General features: G+C 49.9%; 1 protein-coding gene across 10 annotated transcripts in view; it reads right to left on the bottom strand.

Moving 5' to 3' along the window:
* Positions 1–18,310, bottom strand: part of ATP11C (ATPase phospholipid transporting 11C (ATP11C blood group)) — a 61,345-nt gene that overhangs the window by 36,434 nt on the left and 6,601 nt on the right. For 9 of the 10 annotated variants that reach the window (XR_012675527.1, XR_012675528.1, XM_075161991.1 and 6 more), the window contains exons 2-3: positions 5,127–5,246; positions 3,173–3,262 (exon numbers count right to left, since the gene is read on the bottom strand). Coding sequence is in view for 7 of the 10 variants with exons in the window: in XM_075161991.1 (XP_075018092.1) it covers positions 3,173–3,262; positions 5,127–5,246 (210 nt within the window). In the remaining 3 variants the exon portion in view is untranslated. The remainder of the gene's footprint in view (positions 1–3,172; positions 3,263–5,126; positions 5,247–18,310) is intronic. The other variant, XM_075161992.1, reaches the window with a different exon arrangement.

Raw genomic sequence — 18,310 nt, 5'->3', positions numbered from 1 at the left:
GCAGAACCAGTTCATAACTGGGAGGGAACAACGAAAGAGGAGGAAAAGCTGCGCCCTTGCCCCACCTTCCAAACCAGGGCACACAAAATTGGCCATTTTTCCTGCTGTCCCCGGAGAGGATGGGAGCACGAGAGGCAGATGGCGAGGGCTGTGATGAAAGGGACGGGGAAGCTCAGCAGAAAGGCTTTGTGTCCCCACAAAGGGACTTTGTCTCCCTCCACTTGTTTGCGCTTCCCTGGCACGCTCGCAAACAGCGGCATCCGTATATTTATTGTTTTAGGCTGCCCATAAAATGCTGTGTTAAGGACAGGACTGCTCTTATCGGCTGGGAGGAAGCTAGTGGAAATTTTTAACTCCATGAAATGCCGTACACTGCAATTTTACGCTGCACTATTGGACCCAAAGAGAGAAGAGCCAGAAGATATTGAAGTGGGAGAGATACACCACAAGAAGCAGCCAGGTAAGCGGCATATGAGCTAAGTAGCATGAGGGTAAACCAAGATAAACACAACAAATATTTCCAGGAACACAAAGCCCTGGCTCACTCAAATGCGTGTAAAATGTTTACAAATAGAAAGTCTGGTAGAAACCGGACTTTGGAAGAACAACCTTGAGTGAAGATGGTGCCAAGCGTCACACAGACATGTGTGATGGACGCTCACTGGGGTGGCATCATGGAAGTTTAGGCCAGTCAGCCAAAAGTTATCTTGCAAAAATTGCACACACCTGGGAAATACAAGAGGAACTTTGGCTTTTAGAAGGGCAAGGGAGAGGACCTCCTGCTGCCCAGCAGGAGAGTTCTCTGCACTCGACAAGATGCAGTTGTGTTTGTTTAAACAAATGATAGGATTTCTGCCCACACAAATGCTGTATTAGAGATGTATGAACACAAATATTAGATGAAGTCCCCAGAATAACTCATTTGTGTATTTGGAGATTGCGCTCCCTGCGCATCCCATGGCTGGATACTGCTCTTCCCCTTCGCAGCTGGTGGAAAGCCGAGGGACACACGAGCAACGTGCCGGAACATCAAAGGCGGACTCCTTTGAAGCTATTTTTGAGCTGTTTCAGGACTTCAGCAGCTTAATTTGGATCCACTTAAGAGTGACAAAACCCTCCTGTTACTTAATAGTTTCTTCCTAACTCATTGTTTAGGAGACTGAAGACCACAGCCCAGAAGTCATCTCCATCAATCAAAAGGGACATTTTTCATTCCTGGCACCTCCTAAATTAGCTTACTGCCATCAGCTTGGTCTGCCTACAAACATAGTTGGACTACGCTTACTCCAGGCCAGCCATTTCCACCAGGAGTTTACTCACAGTTTCCTTTGAGTGTTGCAACAGCTGAACCAGAGAAACAGCTATTTGTATCCCTGTTAGTGCACTAATAGGTGTTTTATGTTTAACGCATGTATTTTCTCTTCCCCTCTCTAAAACAAGAGCTGAATTTGCAGTCTCAGCGTAAGAGACATTTAGATAAAGGGTTTCAGCAGCAGGTAGAGCAGATGCACCAGGCTATTCCCCAAGCGCCGTGATACTTTGCTCCTAATGCAGCACGTAGGGCAATTCTATTAAAGTCATTTAAAAAGATAAGCACCAACATTTACGCTATAGATGCCATTTATCAAGGTATAACCCTGGATATTTTAAATGAATGGAGTTGCCCTGAGTGCTTTTTTAAGGCAAGCGACATCTCCAGAACGACGAGCGCCCAGGGGCAGTCAGTTACTCTACAGGGCAGCAAGTGTATTAGTGCTGTCAGGTTGGTTTTTGTTCGGTTGGGATTATTTTTTCCTCTAATAGAGCATGAGGTTGCTTCCTTATTTTAGAGGTAATCACAGATCACAGAATAAAAACAAGGAGGAATAGCAAGGCTCTTCTCTCACCTGCATACCCCTGTGCCTGAAATGGGTAAACAGCTAAACTGCAACCAGTTTTGTAAGTGTAATCAAGACTATCCCATGTTCTTCACGGCCAGAGGGTCAATAGATAAAATGTAATACCGTGTCACTAAATGGCCAACTACAAGAAAAGGACATCCTGACTCCGGGGCATCGCTTCAGTTCAAGGCAAATTACAAATTCACTCTGACAAAATGGAGCAACGCCAGTGAAATCAAGTGGTGGAGAAGAGCCAGCTGATGCCGGGGTCAATTGGCCTTTCAATGTTACACTGCCAGGAGGAGCCATCCTCGGCCGTCATCTTGGGAAACCCTGTTTCTGCAGCAGCCACCGAAATGACTATAAGCCGTAACTCTTCACCGTAAGGATAAAACATTTTAGGCACTCGTCTTTTGAACATGCAGCCTGGAAGAGAGTGATACCCCAGACCTGATCCACCAAAACCCCAGAGAAGCCACCTAAAAGCAAGCTGTTTGCAGTAGCTGCATGATGCCATTTAATTTGCTGGGGTAGAGTTTTTGATGCCCGTTTTCAGCCCTCGAGCAGGTTGTCTGCCGAGCCCCAGGCCTGAGTACAGGATTTAAAAGGTGAGTAAATGCACTGCGGTGATTCTCCCAAACTCCCTTCGCCCGAATGTATTTGGACAGCCCGCTTTTCTTCTTGGCTGACAAAACAGAAAATGACTATTCAGGTTTGCTCAGGATTTGCTCCTTAACCAAAGCCACAAAGCAGAGCAGAAAAAGTTTATCCATGTATAAAATTTGCTATTTTGTCTGTGTAGGGCAGCTTCCTGAAGCTTCACATTCCCAAAGCTCATGCTATCCATTTTCTGATCCATTTACTGAGTGCAGCCTACCTCTCCCGCTTGCCTTGAAACTCACTATAACTAAGATATACAAATATCATAACTGGGAAAATACATAGTTATGCAGCAGAAGTAGTAAAGGCGACAGAAAACTAGATCTTAATTCCATAGCATCAAATGTATTTTCACCGGCTGACTGATCTTAACGGTTAAAGAGTTACGATGGTTTTTCAGTTGTTTCAGTAGTCACTCAAACATCATCTCAGACAGGCCCAAATATTTTAATTGTTATTATGCCTTGGATGGTGTGCCAGAATTATCACACAGCTTCCAATTAAAAAAAAAACAACACCAACAAAAAAACACTTACAAGCACCAAGAGTCAGCTTTGAACCTCAATTCTTGTTCAAGCTGCGCTTACCATCAGTAGGTAAACAAAACCCACCCTTGACATCAAAGCTCTTACCTGCACGAGGAAGATGATGAGGAAGTAGAAGTTGGCAATTCTTCTAAACTGCTCAAAAAGGTTCTTCGGGAGGAAGTTCCAGAGGGTGTACTGTGGGGAGAGAGGGGGGCTCACAAACAGACCAAGGGACGGGGCTGACTGGGACTGGAGCTACACGATGGGACGTGTCTGCACAGAACAGGAAAGGAGTTTTCCCTTCAACCCGGCGAGGAGCACCGCAGCGAGCTCTCTGAGCAGCCCTGGCGTGCTCCAGGCAAAGGTCCAGGTCCCCGCTTTAAAACAGGGAGCAGCTGGATGCCGAGACGCCGCGGAGCTCCTGCTTCAGCTTCCAGCACCGGCTCTCTCTGCTGGTTCACTGAACAGCTGGAAGTGTCTCTCAGATACCTGGCGTTTTTTTGTTTGTTTGCTTTAAAGTAGGCAGCTCTTTCTCTTTTGGCAAAATAACCCAAACCACACGGTTGGAGATGGTGAAGGGTAAAAGAAGATATAAACAACAGGATCTGTTTCAGCAAACAAATTCTAGATAGGCATTTGCAGAGGCGTGATTTCATGAAGAGGTAATGCACAGTGCAGAGATTTTTTTTTTTCCAAACAAATTCCAAAAACCATCTTAAAGATGCTCTTCTGTTAAAAAAAAGCCATGTTGCCCACACAAATTTGCTATTAGGTTGTGCTTTATTGTAATTTTAAGAAGGCTGCTGAATCATTTGCTTTGGAAAACATGTGGAATTTAAGGACAACATGGAAAATAATGGGTCTAATACCTGATCTTTCAGTCTGCCTCGAATAAACAAAGAATAATAAGCAGCCAAGTCTCAAGACCAATGTCCACTTAATTATAAAAAGAGACTGGTCAGGTAAGAAGACTCCGTGCCTAGCAAATATAAATGGAAAAAAACAGCAAGGACACAACGTTCAAAAATAAATCAGGGAAGAATTAAAATTAATGCTAAAACAAACCATTTTGTCAGAGAGGGAACTGAAAAGGCGAAGGCGTCCTCTCTGAAGGACCCTCTTGCGTGCCAGGGAAACATCAATGGGAATGCTACCCAAGTGAAACACGGTTAGACTTAAAACTTTTCCCCAGCATAAACTCTGACAGCTCAGAGACATAGAACAAAATAAGATCCAAGCTATATAAAAAAGAAAGGAGAGGGAAAAACCTCCTCACAGCTCAAGTACAGTAAAACTGAAGCCTAACTGTACGCTGAGCATCATGAATCCTAAGCGACGTAATATGTATCCAGCTGTGTTGACAATATGGGATGCCACTTGTTTGATATTTTACTCGAATTGGCTTCAAATCTTTTGAAATAGTTTCAGGAATGTCATGGAAAAAAGCTAAGCAGAAGGCAGACGGGTGTCATCACAGTTTTCCACCATAAACAAAAGCTGCATTAATACCATATGAATGTTTCCCCTTTCATTCAAAGGGATAAACAGAGCATGGTTATTTTCGTCCTATCTCAAGAGAGAAAAAAACCCACGGAACAGAAAAAAAAAATATAGAGGAATCGTATTTTTCTGTCCATCTATAAAATAATTCCTACTCCCTTTTGCAAATCTGAGTTGCTGTCGTCTCATGCTGTATTACACTTAACCTGTCCCTTCTTCTTGACGGGAATGCCAGGAAACATTAAAAAATACCCACGTCACCCCCAAAAAACCACAAAACCAACGTGTCCATGTGCTTTGCTCTCATCCAGCCTAGAAGAAAGGAACTTGTATGCCCCCCCACTGGGACCGATAGGAAGAAAAAAAGACTAATAGAGAGACTGGAGCTGTGGTGCAAGGTATGTACCAGGCTGCTCCACTTGCAAAGGGACCTTTACATCCATCCTTGAGGAATTCGGAGTTTCTCAATTTCAAAAACAACCATCAAATAAAATGAGGATGAATACACAAGCAGGGAATACATGCGGATGATGCACGCGCCGGAGCGGAGCAAGCTCACCTTGGAGGAGACGATCCTGTTGTCGCAGAACTTCTGTGCCACGTACGCATCTGTTTCCGAAACCGGACGGTGCCCGACCACCACGGTGCGCGTACCGACCCGCTTCTCTTCCCCGGCACACTGTGGGGCAACCAGGAAAGGGAAAAATCAGCTTTTAGCTCAAAAGAAGTTGAATATTTGTATTAACAGCTTCCAGCTTCGGAATGCACCGTGCTGTTCATAAGGCAGCTGGAACCTCAAAAATTCACTTCTCTGCCCCAGCAAAAGCACAGAGAACGACGAGGCGCACATAAGGCCATTTAGCAAAACCAAGGCAATGCCGAGGCTGCAACCTGGGGTCCCCACCCGCTGCTCAGCCACCGACCCCCCAGGACCACAGCCCGTCCTACACCCCTCCAGGACAGGTCACCGCTCACGTCCACCACGCTCCTGCCCTATTGCTGCTGCCTGTACTTGCAGCCTGTGCCCATCTGCCAGGTAATTTTTCCTTCTTGAAGGAGAATATCTCTTTATCAAGCACTTCAAGTCATTATGAATGCAATTTATCTTCTACACATCTCTTCCTAGTCCCAGCCTGGAGAGTCCTTCAGCCTTGGGTTTCTACAGCAGCTCCAGGCTTTACCCCAGGACCCCTCGGAGGACGATGGAAACTGCACCCTCCTTTACGCTTGCTCTCCTGTCAAATCCTCAAGTCCACCCGAAATGTCTCACCACCACACTGGTGCACGCAGACTTCAGATTTAGCTTAAAAAAAAAAGTATACTTCTGCTATTTTAAAATCTCAGATAAAACCAGAAATAATGAAGCAGACAGCTTCACATCACAAACTCCTCAAAAAGACAAGCGGGGTGCTGGGGATGCCAGCTTGTCTTGCTGGGCGTTTATTTTAAAGCAGAATGAGATGTCACAAGTGAATGACAACCTGGTGTCACAGGGGCTGGATGACAGCCCCTCTGCCCACAGCAGCCCGGGGAAGGACGAGGGGAATTGCAGCAGAATAAACTGAAACCGAGGGGAAGCAGAGCGGCTCCGTGGGAGGAGAGCATCCCTTGCACGGAGCCATGACAGATACTTGCAAGCGGCAACACGGGGCTCTAGCAGAGACCCCGCCATCGCCGTGGCCCTTGCAGGCTTCAGGGGAGGACACAGCACCCGGCAAATTAAAGATAGATCCTCCCAATCCAATGGAGAGTGTTAAATTACCACATAGTAAACAAGGTATCTGAATATGCTGGAAGTAACAGTGCTCTTCTCATTAAATGTAACTCTTAAATATCAAATTTCCAACTTTCTATAACTTCATTTAAAAAAAAAGTGCAAACTTGTGACAAGGCAGAGGCCACGCAGGTCCCTGGCAGTGCCTGCAGCCCTCGGGAAGGCTCTCAGGTGGATGGGGCCACACCACGGGCTCCGTTTCCATCAGCTTCCAGCTCCGGGCCGCCCAGCACATGCAAGGTCCTCCATGGATCAGAAAAGTCTATTTTCAAACGAAACAAAACTGTGCAATAGTTTAAAAATCAGCTTTTTGCTCTTCCACCTTGCATATAGCGAAGTGTCCCTTTGCTTGCAGCCAAGGGAGGAGACCCAGCTGGCACCAGGAAGCATTTTGCAAGGTTGAACTTAAAAGTATAAAGTGAATTTAAAATGCCCACTAAGAGGAGATGGAGTGAGGGAGAAAAGGGTCTTCTTAGGCCCAGCTAAGGTTTTCTTAGAGTTAAGGTTTTGGATTTTAGAACGTGAGCAGGGAAGACATTTGTCATTGTTCATGGTTCAAGGGCATTAACAAGCGGCAGGGCTGCTAAAACACCAGCGGATACTGTTCATACTCTGCTTAGTCTTATTAATCCTCAACCCTAGAGCTTGTTTGCTTTGAAACCCCACCAGGGCAGGTGCCAAAAATGCCAAATCCCTATCCCGTGTCAGCTGTCCGGCCCGGGCTCAGCCCGCCGCGGGCGGATGCTCCTGGCGTGCCCTGGGTCCAGCTCAGCACCCCGGTTATCCGCAGGGCCCGTCGCAGGCAGCTTGTCAAGCTGCAAACAAAACCCAGCTAGAGAAAAGGTGCTCCGAAACCACGCTAAGACAGTAAGGCCCGGGATTACGCGGGCTTAGGGAAAGTGTAAAAAAAAAAAATTAAAAAACCTAAGCCAATCTAATTCACGTCCCTGGAGCAGCAGCAACTGAATGGTCCTGTTGCACCGGGACCAGGGTCTGCCCAAGGGAAGCAGCAGCTCTCCCTTCCCCCTGCTCCCCACCCATGTCTGCGGCAGCTTTAATTGGAGAAGTGTTTTTACCCCATGCCTAAGCCCGGTGGGTGTGCGACCGCTCTCGCTACAGCCGTCCTCAAACCTCCAGCGGCAGTCGCTTACAGCGGAAGAAGAAAGTTTCTCGCACCCCTGCACCACCCGGACGCAAGCCAGCAGCACCCACCGGCACCCCCGGCAGCTGCTCCCACCTCCACCGGGCACAACCGGCTCCCCAAACACGGATCGGGCAGGGGCACACTCCCAGCTAGGGAATGCCACCACCCCGGGACAGGCTGACCACCCTCCCACATCGTCGGCACCGCCTGCAGCAGCAAACAGCACGTCTTCTGAACGAGAAACTAGACCCAAAAAAGGTCCCCTGATGTATCGGCTGACACCCAGCTGAGTGGCACGGTCGCCTGGGGGACGGGATGCCATCCAGAGGGACCTGGACAAGCTCAAGAAGTGGGTCCGTGTGAACCTCATGAGGTTCAACACGGCCAAGTGCAAGGTCCTGCACCTGGGTCGGGGCAACCCCCGGTATCCACACAGGCTGGGGGATGAAGGGATGGAGAGCAGCCCTGCCAAGAAGGACTTGGGGATGGGTGAAAAGCTGGACATGAGCCGGCAACGTGCGCTCGCAGCCCAGAAGGCCAACCGTATCCTGGGCTGCATCACCAGCAGCGTGGCCAGCAGGTCGAGGGAGGGGATTCTGCCCCTCTACTCCACTCTGGTGAGACCCCCCCTGCAGTCCTGCATCCAGCTCTGGGGACCTCAGCACAAGACAGACATGGACCTACTGGAGCGGGTCCAGAGGAGGCCACAAAAATGATCAGGGGATGGAACGCCTCTCCTATGAAGAAAGGCTGAGGGACTTGGGGTTGTTCAGCCTGGAGAAGAGAAGGCTTCAGGGAGACCTTACTGCAGCCTTTCAGTACTTAAAGGGGGCTTATAAGAAAGATGGGGACAGACTTTTTAGCAGGGCCTGTTGCGACAGGACAAGGGGGAATGGTTTTAAACTAAAAGAGGGCAGATTTAGACCAGTTATAAGGAAGAAATTTTTTGCAATGAGGGTGGTGAAACACTGGCACAGGTTGCCAGAGAGGTGGTAGATGCCCCATCCCTGGGAATATTCAAGGCCAGGTTGGACAGGGCTCTGAGCAACCAGATCTAGTTGAAGACGTCCCTGCCCATGGCAGGGGGGTTGGACTAGATGACCTTTAAAGGTCCCTTCCAACCCAAACTCTTCTATGATTATGGAGGAGGCAGCAATGGGTCTCACTAACCTGCACCCCGGGAGCGAGAGGCAGAGCCTCTCCACGCCAGATCCACACCACGGCAACGCCAGGGGCAGAGACAAGACCGTCCCCAAGCCTGAGGTCCCCATCGCGTCCCCAGGCAGGAGCTGGAGCCGGGCGTGCCTGGCGAGCACCCCTCCAGCCTGGGGAGGAAACAAGGGCTTCCCCTGCCCGCGCTGCTGGCAGAGCGGCGGGAAGGAGCCCAGGGTTTGCCAAACACACACATGGAAGGAACAAAGCTCCGGTTAAAACGCTCCTGAAAAAATATACACAAGATAGTCTCTGCAAGACTATCCGTAGTTAGCCATGGAAAACTGGGAGCATGTGAAGCCCCAGAGCAGCAGAAAACCCAAATCCCAGGTACGGTGTGTTAGCTGACCAAGCCCCACCGAATTATCACCACCAACTCCTAGGAGGGCTTTCACCCCTCCCTCCCCTTCAGTTACTTATTTGAAGCATCTCCTACAAAGATGATGACAACCCCCTCCACGGTGCACCGGAGCCCTCTGCGGTGGCAGCACAGGGAGAAGTCCTCGCTCTGTGGTCTAAACCAGACTCCCACCGCTCCCGGCGTTTCATTTCCCATTCCCCCGGCCACCCCGCAGTGTCACACCGTCACGCAGCCACGCGAGCAGCTGGAAGGCTTCACGCCACATCGCTCCATTTTTTCCCCCTGCCAGAAAGCCAGCGCACACCACAACGACGCCCGCGGCGAGAGGCGTTGGCTCAGCTCGGCAATTAAAAGCTCTTATTTTGACAAGCCCACCTCAAACGGCTCGCCGGGTTGCTAACATTGCTAAATCTTAATAACGGCTCTCAACGGAGACTTAAGAGGAGATTTAGGAAGTAACTGCCAGGCTTTTGGGAAAATTATAAAATATGCAGATTAGCAGGGAGAGGATTTGGACGACTTTTCCCAACTGCCTGTCATCAAAAATTTTAATTCTGATGGCAAAAAAAAAAAAAAAAAAAAAGAAAATATTCCTTGGATACAATTCAAACAGCTGTCTCACTGCCTGGTGGGGTTTTACGCAGCCCGTGCTACAGGGCGCAGCAGTCAGCTGGTGCAAACAAAAGCCAGAGTTTCTTCTGCTGTTTAGAACCAGGCACGCCAAAAGGATTATTTAAGAAAATAAACAATTGCATTCTGCCCATAGGCACTTTATCACCTCCCTCTGCCCAAGGCACGGTGTTTGCAGGAGTGCTGGGAGAACCAGAGCTATCCGTAGGGATTAGTGGTGCCAGACTGCCCACGGCCTCGGGACTGCAGCCCTCCCACCAAGCCATGAGGATTTCGGGATGCTGATAGGTGACCCCAGTCCCCTCCTCTGCCGTACCGTGCCCCAGCAACCCAGAAGGGCTCCCAGCAGCTGGCAGACAGAAAGCAGCACCCCGGGGGACACCGCACACCCCGGGAATCGAGAGGAGGGGGAGAAGGAGGTATTTTGGAGAAGAGCCACTATCCCGTTTGCATCACTTGAAGACCAGTCCCAAAGACGCGGGTCTCTCCTGCAACGGTTCAAGCTTCAGTCCAGAGCTCCTGCTCCTCTCCCCCAGCGTCTACCCAAGCCCACCAGCGAGTCAACCTCTCAGCAGGGCATCCAAAGCAGGTTTCTCCTGAAGGAGCTCAGCTGGAAGGCAACAGCCAGAGAGTCAAACACAAATCATAGGAGATAAAGATGAGGCTAGCGAAGCTGTTTCTGCCAGGAACGTCTTTCCGAGTTGGCAGCTCGCTATCTACCTTTGCTTCCCACCTCGGGCAGGACCAGGCGCCCAGGCTGCAGTAATAACTAACCGCGTCGCCGCCACCCACGCGGGCACGCACGCTCCGCTGCACGCACGGCAGGGCGAAGTGCTGCTGCTGCGGTACGGCCTTCCTCATGCCGTGGAGAAATTCAGATACAGAACATATTTCTGTTAAATATTTTGAGGTAACCCAACCTTCCTGTACTTTCAACTTTGTATAAAGCCCACTTATTGCCAGAAGCAGCAGTTCTGAAAAGAAGGCATTAGGGATAATGGCTATTTTCTTATGTTGTCCAAATTTAAAAAGTCCATCTACACACATCAATATGCCCATGAAAGGTCAGCTGAGGCTTGGCATTTTGCTATAAACTTGTCTTTGAGGAGTTAGGAACAATTTGAAGGCATCAGACCATGGCTAAGAAAGTCCATGGTTGCAACTAATGACCCAACATCATTTATGACTTGAAGCTGTTGGAGCATTACGTAGAGACAGCGGAATTACATTTGCAGCCCACAGCACTCCCCAAATTCTTTGCCTGAGTTTGGGCAAGCCTCCCTTCGTGCCTCTTTCCCTCTCCATCCGTGCCCTTCTCCCAGGAACACGTCCTGCCCCAGCACAACTCCCGCCTGCCTCCCGGAGCGGCTCCTCTTCACCCGCCCTCCCAAATTTCTGGGAATCCATCAAAGCACCATGTACAGGACCCGGCCAGCACTTGATAAAAGTTGCAAATCTGGGTAAAAATTAGCAAGCCTGGGTAAAAATTAATGGACTTAGACCGAGTTCAACAGAAGAGGTGAACCTGTGCTCTGCAGCCGCTGTTGCCGAGGAGCCACTTTAAGTGGGCTATTTCTAGGGCAGCTGCAAAACACAGTGTTTAATTATATCCCCCATATGGAAAACAAGTGTCTGTGCTACCTGCTGGCCCCGTTTCCTGAAAAAAATAGTGGCAGGGGAGAAAAAAATAAAACCACCACACCATTTGATTTACTACAGTTTCAGAAAGCACCTAAACCAGAACTAACTAATCAAAAGAAACTCCTTTCATGTTTGCTGAAGATATCTTCAAGGTACAAAGTAAACACAAATAACTCATAGAAAAAAGATCTAATAAAAACCACAGGCATTTAAAAAAAAAAGTCATCTGCTAAAACCGGAGATAATTATACAGAACAAGTACAAAGCTCAAACATTTGAATGAAATCACAGCTTATATTAAATATATGCAGAAGAAAGATTAAATCGCATTACTTGGCTTAGACCTCATGAATAGTTTAAAGTCTAATCATTCCCGTTTTGTTCCATTTATCATAAAAGTAGTAGAGGAGACGACCTGATTTACAAAAAAAGCCAGCAAAAATAACACCACCTCCCAAAACAGCCTGTTCTAGCTCCCATTTCATTTAGCCCCAGAAAAACCAAGAAAAACACATCCACAATTTTAAAAACCTCCGTAAATTTACCATAACCTCCCCAAACTGTCCGGCAGTCTCAGAAAGTCGCTCAGCACACCGACCTCATTGCCCAACCGATATATTTTTAATTGAAATTTTTCTTGCCAATTTTTCTATTACTCTTTGTCCTTAGTCATTTCTATGCAAGTACAAGCGATGCTTTGAGAAAACCCTTAATAATTTAGCAGCTCGGACTATGCTTACCCACACCGACCACATTTTTAGGCAGATCTCCTGTTATAGAGAGAACTCCATCGATCGGGATCAACCCCACCGCTCTCCCCTACGCCTGTGGGAAAGGGTCGATAACCTGCGTAGTCCTTGGGAAAAAAACCAACATTGCATTTAAAAAAATCCTAAGAGCCCATAGCGCCAAGAGAAAGGGCTGAAGGTGAGCGCAGCTCCAGCTTCCCACCGGAGGGGCCTTCTGCTGCTCATCCCTAAGCGGAAGAGGGAAGGCCAGTACCTTGGGAAAGCAGAAGGTTGAAATTTAAACCAGTATCCCTTCTCCTCCGTTGAGGCTGACGCTCCTCCTGATGCTTCAAGCAGAGAGAGAACAGCATCACCAAGGAGGGACCGCCGGGGGCAAGCCGGCTCCAGCCGAGGTGAGGGGGCAGCAGGGGCAGCCATGCGAGCCCCCAGACCAAGCAGAACAACAAGCAGGAGCAAAAGAGGAGCCATGGGAAAAGGACCAACAGGTTTTTTTTCAAGCTACGGTCAACACGTGATGGGGCTCAACACCCAGACCTCATCCCTGGTCCCCCGTGGAGATGACAAAGCGGGAGATGATGTGCTCTAGCACAGCACCATCGACCCAGATCGCGCCATCCTCAGTGCAAGGTGGGGTGCATCCAGCGACACGAGGGGCCCCTGCCAGAGCCCGTCCCCATGTCCCCTTTGTCCCAAGGATGTGCTTGCAGGAAGGTCACCCTCACCAAGGAGGACGGGCTGGAGAACAGCAGAGCCCAACCAGGCTGAGTTTCCTGGAAAAGCTGACTTGGCCAATAAAGCCACCGATAAAAGCAGAGACAGACACGGCAGGGCGGGGAGAACGGGGGAAAGGGCTACTTGAAAGGTTTAAGAAGGGTGGAGAGAGGAAATACAAGGGTTTTTTTCCCCAGATAATAAATTTCCAGGAGGGCCCAGCCCTCTCCCGGACTCGGGGAGGGCCGTGCACAGGGGTGACAGCCGAAAAGAGCTTTTTTTGGTGTGGGGTTTGGTTGGTTGTGTTTTTCTTTTTCCATCTGAAGGCAGTCTAGCCACAGATCACACAGTGCTGCACCTTCCCAGCAAACATGTCACATCGTCCCTAATCACGGCTTCAGTTCAGCGGCGCTTTGCAGAAAGTCGGGTTCACGTATGATGCAGAAAGCCAAACCCGGACAGAAGCCGGCAGCTATTGACTGGGATCGCGTTACTGCAGTGCTGCCGTTTTGTGGAAAAATCTGTTGCTCCTGTTCAAACATAACCACCGACCTTTGGAAGTTTTCAGGATCTCAACTCTTCTTCCCTGCCCCGTTGGCAGCCGGGGTTATGAAACCATCGCTCATCTTGAAATGCAGGCAGCACATTTTCATTTTTGGCAGTCCAAAAGAAAAGTTTGACCAGCATGCTGCCGGCATATCAAATTCAGGCTCACAGGAACACTTCAGACTCAAGAACAGAAAAAGGACTTTGAACAAGAGCCCAAATGTTTTGCAGCAGTCACAAAGCAAATACAATGAGGTCTTCCCATCTTCCAACCTCTTCCTCCCTCCCTTCCCCGGCTCAAGCTGTGCACATATGTCTGCTCATCGGCAGCTATTTTAGCAGGGCAGCAAGCTCTTCAGAGCAGTGATTTGCCCTGGCAAAAATTAAAGTAAGAGCAAACTGGAAAAAAGCCTCCAAGTTTGCAATTGTCAATGCTTGCATCAGCCGGCAGAGCTATAATTTGTCGGTTTTCCTGTTGCTTTCTGGACCTCAGAAAGCCTGAGCTCTTCAGCTATGGAAACAAAAAAAACCCCTAAATACCACGTTACACATCCCAGCCCAGCCAGACGTTACTCTGACCTCTGCCACCTAAAGACATTTCGCCCCTTTCCAAGTTTTCCCAGCGTTTCAGAGCCGGGCTGCTGGCTGACCAGCAAGGAGCCCATTTCCCAGAGCAGTTTCCTCCCTTTTCCCCGGGGAAGCGAGCCCGCCCGGCCGCCAGGGGCAGAGGCTGCAGCCCCCCTGCCAGGGTGCACATCACTGCTGCAACACCCAGAAGCAGGGGCTGGCACCCAGGCCTGCCCAGCCCGCATCCCCCCAGGTCAAGCTCTCCCCCAGGGAGGCTCTCCTATTTCCCACCGGGAGGGATGGGAGGGCAGGTCCAGGCTGCAGGGGGTGGCCGAGTCCCACACCGGCATCACGGGGTGACCAAGCCCCGCACCAGCATCATGGGGTGCCCTCAGCCCCTGCAATGGGTACCCAGGGTCCAAGGTCCCAGCCCCCCCACGCTGCTCGCTCACGCTGGTTCAGATTAAGTTTTTCCACTCCAAAAAACTAAAAGCTGTGGTTTTCCAGCCCTCCCCTTGCTGTACTGCAGAGAAATGTTTCCACAGAAGTAGCAGGAGACAAAAGGGGGAAGAGAGGGAGAAATCACCTACTTCACCCCTTGCTCCACCGCCAAAATCAGCTTCGCACGCCCCAGACCCCATTCGGAGTATTTTCTTCTCCGGATACTACAGGAACCAACAGATTTATCCTTGGGGCTGCAGGCACAGTTACACTAGGATACCGGATCAGTGCGATCCACCCAGTCAGGAGAGAAACCCTCAACATGTGGCCTAGAGTTGTTTATCTTCAGGAAATCCTTTTGGCTCGTGTTCCTGCCAGGCTGGTAAAGTGGCTGCAGCAAAGCACACGCTGCCCGCGGCTGAGCGAGCACCCACGCTGAGCAAAGCCAGCGGCACCGCAGCCGAGTTTTGCAGCGGGAGGGAGATCCACTCATCCACAGGGATCTGGAGATGAGGTCTGAGGTGGCCCTGGGATGCCGGGCTCGGTACACGAGGGTTTTGGTGTGGTCCATCCCAGCACCGTCAGCTGCAGAAGCGAGCCCATCCTGTGCGGGAGAACAGGGCAGGATCCCGGGAGATGACTCACAGCCATCCCATCCCATCCCATCGCCGGCCCTAGACGGGCACTGGGGTAAGGGCGTTCCTGCTCTCACAGTTATCAAGACAAGCGCCTTCACCCAAGGTTTCCTCTCTCTGCACATCTGATCTTCCCACCCTGCACTTACCGGAATGGTACTTGGCAAGTGGAAAGTCCCACCTCCATCCATTCAACTGCACTGGAAGAAACTGCCCCACGGAAGTGACGTGCTCCACAATATTAATTTGGCTGATATAAGGACTACAGCCCTCTGGGCATCGCAGCTAATTTTACTGCATTCCCTCCCTGAGCAAACATTTGTAAGAGGTGGAAGGAAGCGGAAGGAAAAAAAAAATAAAAACCTTCCACAATTCAGAGTGAACAAAACCGGCATAGCAAAACACCACCCTGTGAGCCAAAAAAAAAAAACACAAACCCCTAAAAAAATCAATATTGCATTTTAAGCTTGGTTTTGCAGCCCCTGTAAGAGCAGGGCTGCTGCCGAGTGGGTGCCCCCAGCACAGCCCGAGCCCCCCAGCCCCGAGCAGCGCCCAGGACCTCACATCACCCCTGGTCCCCAAAGGCAGCAGCCGCTTGGCTTTATGCGAACGCTGGGGAGGAATTACACAGAAATCATAATAAAAGATGGCAGGGCTGCTCACAAAGTGGATTTTTTTCTTTTCCCTTACATTTAATTTCCCGGCAGTGAGGATTTCCCACCCCCCCCTTCTTAAGCCAATTGAGACTCAGGCGACGGAGCACAGCATCGCTGCAGTCTAGCGGTACTTAATTTTTATTAGTGCTGAAAAGATTTTGGATTGCAATACCAAAGAAATCCTTCAAATTGTCTAGTCTTGCCTGTTGCACATCTTATGCAGCTTTTCTAGACCCCGTACCGTACAAGAAAAGTAGGATCCCCCTGTTTTGCCGATCAGTGCATTTGCCACAATATTGCAAGCAAATTACACCTACCAAGTGAGCATTGCCTCTGTTTTTCACTTTAATAATCTTACAAAATCTTACTAAGGTGTACAGCATACCTTAAGATAGGCCAAACGTAAAGACTGCTTGCTGACCCTTTGAAAATACACAGCTAGAAACGACCGAGCCCGCCACCACATACCACCCTACGAAAGCAAGGCTGGGGCCAGACCAAGGGCCCTTTCGCTTATAGATCCTGCAAAATTCAGCTGAAGTCACAGAGCAAAAAGCCCTCAGCGAAGCATTACTCATCCAAGGCCACAAAGGAGGTTAACAGGAATCTTGTTCAAGTTGTGAACAAAAATAACGAGCCCGATTTGCTCCCAAAATACCTGGCTACGATAGCCTCGCAGGTGCTTACCCCTACTTTCTGCCGCAGGAGGGAACCAAAAAGCCCTTTACAAACAGCCGGATCAAAGATAAATGCATTAAGTTTTCATTAAGGAGAGCAGGACAAATGACTCTGAACTACAAACGCTATCAATTATGGCTGGATGTCAAGAGCAGGCATGCTTTTAGACTAAATTGGCTTTGGTTGGAATTCCACCTCGAACAATATGACTAAAGTTTCGGGAAGAAATGGCTGGTGTCAGCAAGATGCAACATGTGCCCAAGAGATGGACTAAAAAAGATTTTTATGGAGGATTGGTTCTGAGCAGCATCCGTGGCAGCGAGCATCCCTATGAGAGCATGAAAAATGATGGAGGGGAGGGAAAGCACAAGCCAGGGCTGCTCCCCTCCCACCAGCGAGCCCCGCGCTAGCGCACCGACCGGCTCCTCTGCCCGCCCGGCCCCGCAGCTCGACATCCAAACGCACTTCCCAGCCATCGAAGTGGCACCTTGTGCCAACCACCAGCCGGGAGCTCCCTGGATTTTGGCTGAGCCCAGGAAAGAACCCATAAGCGAAATAAACATATATATTTAATGCATCTCTATATAGTGCATATATACATATTTAATGCATATATATTGCATACATGTATATTTAATGCGCATATATATATATATATGTAAAAAAAGTCACTGCAGCCTCTGGGCAGAACAGGCTTTTCCTGACCCAGCAGCCGTGCCGCTGCCAGGCAGGGTGAGGGCAGGGACCGGAGGAGACCTAAAACAGGAAAGTTTCACCATTTCCCTAGGCTACAAGTTAATAAACTAAGCTTTAAAACAGCTTGCCACTTACCGCCCATCCCCTGCGGCGTATCGGCAGCGCCGGCACCGCTCTCCTACCACGAAAGGGTGATGGCAATCTGTGTAACAGCTCCATGCACAAGTCTTGGAGTCAAGTTTATTACAAAAAGCAAGATACTCGCTGTCCAAATCAAATGTTAACCAATTCAGGGGAACACCAGTGAACCGCCTGCTGGTCTGATATTGGATAATTCAAAGCAATTCAGCAAACTGCAGTGCGGTTACACCGAAAGCAGCCGGGGCTGCCTTGCGGTCGTAGAGCCAGCCTGCGGAAAGGGTGCAGGGAGTCACAGGAGAGCAAAACTACAGGAGAGAGATTATTATGTAGTAATTAAAAAAAAAAAAAAAAAAGAAATGGCCTACAATCATCAGCAACGTGAGCAGCAGTGTCCTTATTACCCATTTCCAAGGAGTAGGACACACATTCCGACTGGCACGGTGTCCCTAAAGGCAAGACGCGGTCTGAGCACAGCACGCTTCAACAGCCCGCTAACAACAGCCCGGCGGCGCGAGGCTCCCAGGGCAGCGGTTAATCACCAGCGGGCAGCTAACAGCCACAGCCCGGCACCCCGAGCTGCCGGGGATCAGCCCTGCCTGCAGCCCAGCATCCCCACAGTCCCCACACGTTAGAGAAAGCTGCAAATCTCCAGGCGAAGAAGGGAAAAGACTAAAAAACACTGAACCTCAGTATCGCTTAGCAATTAAAATAGGGGGAAAAAATGAAGATGCTGTCTACTTGCAAGAGATGAGGGAGCTGGGGAGAGGGGGGCAGAGGCTGCAGGGGAGCGGCAGGGCTCTCCCGGCCCCCGTGCAGCGGTATGCACCATCTGCAGAGCCCGAAGCCCACGTCTGGACGCAGGTCCGCTGGCTGGGGAGAGCGCAGGCAGGTGAAGTCCACAACACCCCCTGTATAGCACTGGCAAAACCTGCTCAGCAAGGGAAGGTATTTCTAAAGTCGCCTCGGAATAGCCTGTCCCGGCTCAGGGCAAGAGCTGCAGCCCGCTCCCCACCGTAACCTAACCCACTCCCCCGGGCAGGGCTCGGCAGGGGGCCTGGGGGACACTTTTGGGCAGAAGGCCACCGAAGCCACCAGCCAAGCCATGCAGGAAAACCTCCATGCTGCCCTCCGGCCTCAGCACCCGCTTCCTACACACAACTA

The sequence above is a fragment of the Calonectris borealis genome, chromosome 13, assembly GCF_964195595.1.
Source record: "Calonectris borealis chromosome 13, bCalBor7.hap1.2, whole genome shotgun sequence".
NCBI lineage: Eukaryota > Metazoa > Chordata > Aves > Procellariiformes > Procellariidae > Calonectris > Calonectris borealis.
The sequence above is the reverse complement of the archived record's forward strand: the minus strand, read 5'-3'. Positions and strand labels throughout refer to the sequence as shown.